Below are 5,275 nucleotides of genomic sequence, written 5' to 3' on the forward strand. Positions count from 1 at the left end.
GTAGTCTTCGCTAGAGTAGAAAGGAACCGGATCGAAGGGAGAAAAAACTAAAGCACCCGTGAATTGATTGCCGAGAATGGGCTTGTACGGGACCCCGGGCTTGGAGCGGATGGGCTTGTGAAAGGTGGAAAGAAGAGAAATAAGTGAGATGAGGCAGATGTGAAGCTGTATGGGGAGGCGACGGGTAGGGAGGGGAAGGATGGAAGGGGGTACAGCTGAAAGTTGGTTTAAGGATGTCCTGCAGGAGGGCAGCTTTCCAGGGCAATGAGGCGAAGGAAGACTCTGGTTCAGGTATAGCTAGGGGTAGCGGGGAAGGGAAGAGCAAGGGGCCTAGTCTGCATGAAAACTGAAGACGCTCCTCCGGACTTCATGTAGGTCTCAGAGGACTCCATCTAGCTTCTGAGTTCTGTGGAGTGAGGGCAGGAGGGTCTGGAGAACGCTCCTGCCGGGTTATGGAGCAGGACTTGTCTGCCTCCGCTTGCCAGCTCACTCATTTGTTGCATTTGCTGTGCTAGCCACTGTGGGACCATTCTCCAAGGCAGCAACTTCCTCCAACTCAGAGAGACCCTAAAAGCCAGACAGTTGTGAGGGGAGCAAACTGTAGGGGTGAGAAAGGAGGAATCCCAGACAGAAACAACTTCCTCCTTTTCTTCCATTTTTTCTTGTTCCCATAGTTCATCCGATATTTAGGCAGCTTCCTAATGCTCTCCCGCATTTTTAGTCTCAGCCATTTAGATACCCAGTTCCCTCTTACTCAACACTACGGAAGAAATGTCTAAAACCAGAAAACCAGTTTCCGGCTAGGACCCCTTCTCTCCCTCCGCCCCCACTAATCCCATTATTTTCTCTTAAGTGCCGCTGACCACAATAGCCAGTAAAAAAATCAGCTGCTAGCTCACTGCTCCATACTTTCCTCCATGCCCTGAATACCTCCTCGAGCTCCTGGTAGTGCAGACTCTGGCTCCTGCAGCATCCTGGCTTCCTCTGGCTCAGCAGGAATAGCGAGTATGCAGAGACCAGCACTCCCCCTAGGGTGAAGGCCTCAGTGCTGACCTCCACCACCAGCAAGCCAGCCAGCTGCGGGTAGACAGGGCTGAGGATGCTACAGGGAAACTGTTTGCCCCTGCCCCTTTCCCTCTTCATCTCCTCATCCTCCCGCCTTCTCCTTTATTCACCCATACCTGGGAAGGGGCAGCTGGGGCAGCCCCCAAGGCTGTCTTCATCACCTCGACCACCACCACGATAAAGCCCAAGATCAGACTGAAGATGTTGAGTATCATCATGGCCTGCACCTGCCAGTGAGCCAGTTCAGCCCTGCCCAGCCTAGGGGACTCATTGCCACCCCAAGCCCCACCTGCAGCCTAGCCCCAAAACAAAACTCAGCTCCTATTCCTCCACCTCCAAACAGGGCCATGAGCCCTCTAATTTCTTGCTTTCCCTCCTCAGTTTTTGAGTCCAGTCAGGGGCAGAGAGCTGGAAGGATTAGTTAACATTTAGTCACTTCCTGGGCTGATTGGTTTGTGTGCGTGGACGTGTGTGCATGCGTGTGTGTGGGGGGTGGTGGTGGTGGGAGAACAGTGCTGCATTCTCTTCCCCTCCTACCTTCCAGAGGCGGGGTGCTCTGCGCAGCTCAAGGGTGACAATCCCAGTGAGGAGACCCTGAATGGTGAGAAAGGCAAGTGTTGAGCTCTGGCCCAATTAAGGAGGGGCCTCCAGGACCTTCCTTCCACCCTTCCTTGTGGTGGGTCTTACCAATGCTCCAGGCCCAAGTGGCAGTGCTGTGGCCATGTGACAAGCAGAGTTCAGGCAGGCAACGGAGACAGCAAAGGGCACCACGCCCACTGCCAGCCATAGCTGACTCACCTGGAGGCCAGACACAGGGTAGTTGAAGGGGATACAGAGATCAGCAATTGGGAGGAATGCACGTTGGCAGAAAGTAGTCAACCAAGGGCAAGTGAGGGAATGGGATATTATTTAATTTTTCTGTCTCATGTCCAAGTTTGGTTACTTACCTATGTGTTTTCCCCACACGATGGAAGCTAATTGGGGATTAAGGGTCTTGCTTCATTATTCTATGCTTTCTCCACCCTCCTCCCACTCAGAGGCTAGCACAGTTTCAGGCACGGGGTAGGTGCTCCCTAAACACGGATAGAATTGAATTGGGGTGCAATTGGACATGCTGAAGGTTGGGGTGGGACAGCCTGGCCTCACCGCCAGCACCAAGAGGTGCCCACTCTGCCTGTGCCTTGCCCAGTGCTGTAGCTTTTCCAGACGAAGCTTGGGTCTCTTCTGCTCCCACTGAGCAGCTTTCTCCTCCATGGCTCCCTTGATCACTGGAGTTCAGTGCTTCCTAGGCTGGGAGAAATGCATTATGGCACCTATCAGGAGATAGGACATGCAGAAACATCTCTTTCCGCTGTCCCTTTGCCCACTTCCAAAATCCAGGGAGTTGAGGCTCAGGGCCTCAGACCTACCTAGTCTGAAGGTGCTACTCCAAAGGGATGGGACCCAGCCGAGCCTGGAGCTCCTGGCAGGGTCCGGTAGCTCAGAGCAGACGACGACAAACTTGTTTTGGCAGAGACAGGCTGTCAGGGCCGGGTGTGGTGGGGCAAAGGTCCCCATTGAGAGCCTAAGGATCCAGGGAGTGGCCATGGGCAGACACCAGCCTCAGTTCATTCCATAAGACCGCCCAGCCCTGCCTTGCTCTGTCCCTCTTTCCCGTTGCCGCCCTCTCTGCCCATCCGGGGTCCTCTTCTGATTGCTCACCTCATCCCAATGGACACTACCACCCTGGGGTCCCAGTTTTCCCCCATTTCCGTCTAATCTTTCTCCTTTTTTTGCTTCCACCTCAGATTACCTGCTGTTCCCTAGGGAAATCCCATGTTACTGTCTGAATTGGTCCCCTGTCATTACCACTTGCAGTGTTGTCTCAAGACCAGGCAAGGTTTAATTCCCCTGGCTTCCTGTCTCTCACTTCTGGACAGTTTCTCCTCTCTTCTTCCTTTCTTGAAGGATTTACTCTGGATTGGACACGAAGTAGATGGGGATCCCTATTGAGAGTGGGGATTTTTTAATGTTATGGTGTTAACTTGCAGCAAGATATGTATAGAAAATAGTCCTCAAATGGTCAGTCTTGGGAAGGACACTACCGCACCAAAGGATGTTTTTGAGAGATACAGGTTGCCTTGCAGTCAGGCTGACTTGGACTAGAATCTCAGTTCTGTCATTTTCCCAGCTGTGTGACCTTGGATACATTATTCTACCTATTTGAACGTCAGTTTGTTCAAACTGAGTGATAAAAACGGGGCTAATAATATGACTGTGAGGGGTTGTTGGACTCACGGTGGGCACTTAATAACCATCAGTGGTGCAGTGAGGTCACACTGATGTGCCTGATGCCCATATATTAAAGGCTTATTCAGAAGCTAAGCTGGGGACATCTGTTTCTACAGTAAGAAGCAGAACCAGCTAGGCCCGAATATATACTCTATGGATCAAACATAGGAAAGGTGCAGAGCCCGAGATCTGGAGAAAACCAGACCTATGTTCAAATCCAAGATCTACCGGGGTGACCTAGGGCAAGTTGCTTAATCTCTCTGTTTCCTTATCTATAAAGGGAAGTTAATAATACTGATCTCAATACAATACTCAAGGGGTTGCCTTGAGTATTAAAAAGAGAAAATGCAATGAACTAGCTCAGCCCAGTACCTAGCACTTAAGTGCTCAATAATTGTTAGTGACTATTATCATTATTATTACTGAAGGTATTAGAAGACTGAGCCAGGGGCGCCTGGGTGGCTCAGTTGTTAAGCGTCTGCCTTCGGCTCAGGTCATGATCCCAGGGTCCTGGTCCTGGGATCAAGCCCCGCATCAGGCTCCCTGCTCAGTGGGAAGCCTGCTTCTCCCTCTCCCACTCCCCCTGCTTGTGTTCCCTCTCTCGCTGTGCCTCTCTCTGTCAAAAAAATAAATAAAAATCTTTAAAAAAAAAAAAAGAAGACTGAGCCAGAAGACTTCTGGGAGTTAGTACTGACAGGCAGGGTCCTGGGAGGCAAGTGGTCCTTTGTAAGACCCTTCTGTCCTGCTTCGTGCTGGGCCAACACTCATTGGAGCACTGTGTCCACTCTTCTTTCCTGGGGAGTGGGAATCACATTTAAAGGGATCTGGAGAAGTTGTGTGTCTACTCCTGCCTCAGTCCCCATGTGCATTAATTTTATTTGGTGGCCATGGCCTGGCAGAATGTGAAATGTTCGGCTTGCTCTGAGGATCCCTTAGCTGGTAGGCCAGTGGAAAGAGACTCTTTAGCTTCATTTTCCTTACCTGTAAATGCAGACTGATTATATTTCAGAATGTTATTGCAAGGATTCTATACTATTAAATAAATGAACAGGCATTCCGTCAATATTGATGAAATCTGAGTATACTACTTACAAATTTGTAGCCCCTGTCTAGATTACAATCTGCTCATGGGAGGGTACTACAAGCCCCTCATCTGCTCATCCCCCACATTGCTAAGCATAGTGCCTGGTACTCGGTAAGCAATTAGTAAATATTTGTTGTATTGAAGAGCCATTAAAGTGACTTAGGGAATGGAAAAGAGAATTCGAGAGGAAGGAGTAGGATTTGTTTATCAAGAACAGAAAGGACCGAAGAGTAACTTTAATAATGTTTCTTATACGGCAGACATTAACTATCTCTATTATCGCCCCTCCTCCTCCTCCCCAAAAAGAGAGACAGAAATTGTAAGGGAGAGGCTTTGAGATAAAACCCCAGGAAGAACTTCCCGAGTCTGTGCATGTTGGGGCAGAAAGAGCGGCAGAGCCAACTCCTTCCCTGGTATGTCCGGGTTTAGGGTGGGAGGGGCAGTCCGGCTTGGAGGCTGGGGGAAGGACGAGATGACCTTTCAAAATCTCTTCCAGTCTCCTGTTGGAATCGTCTGTGCGTCCCACCCCCGCTCACTCCCTCCCTCCCTCCGACAGCGCCCCCCGTCTCCAAACTGCCCGTACCCCGCCCCTGGCGGCCGCCTCTCGCGGCTCCCGGGGTCCCTAGCTCCCTGTCCCCGGAGCCAGAGCCCCGCTCCCGCTCCCGCGCGGCTCCCAGCCCCGCCGCGCCGCCCCCCGCATGCTAATGGCCGGGCCGCCTCCCGCCGCACACAATGCGGGCCAGGGCCGGGGGCGGGGGACCGGGGAGGGGGCGGGGGCCGGGCCGGGGGCGGGGGGGCCGGGGCCCGGCGCATCTCCCCCGGCCCCACGTAACCCTGCCCCCCCCCCCCCCCCCT

General features: G+C 52.3%; 1 protein-coding gene across 1 annotated transcript; it reads right to left on the reverse strand.

Annotated features, from left to right (window-relative positions):
• Positions 1-402: 402 nt before the first annotated feature.
• TMEM253 (transmembrane protein 253) lies at positions 403-2,344 on the reverse strand. Its single transcript, XM_021695557.2, has 6 exons — positions 2,212-2,344; positions 1,753-1,863; positions 1,603-1,659; positions 1,182-1,292; positions 931-1,077; positions 403-567 (listed from the first exon to the last, which is right to left on the reverse strand). The coding sequence occupies exons 1-6, from the start codon at positions 2,317-2,319 to the stop codon at positions 487-489; spliced, it is 615 nt and encodes a 204-aa protein (XP_021551232.1). The 5' UTR covers positions 2,320-2,344; the 3' UTR covers positions 403-486.
• Between the last annotated feature and the right edge of the window lie 2,931 nt (positions 2,345-5,275).

The sequence above is a fragment of the Neomonachus schauinslandi genome, chromosome 9, assembly GCF_002201575.2.
Source record: "Neomonachus schauinslandi chromosome 9, ASM220157v2, whole genome shotgun sequence".
NCBI classification, from domain to species: domain Eukaryota; kingdom Metazoa; phylum Chordata; class Mammalia; order Carnivora; family Phocidae; genus Neomonachus; species Neomonachus schauinslandi.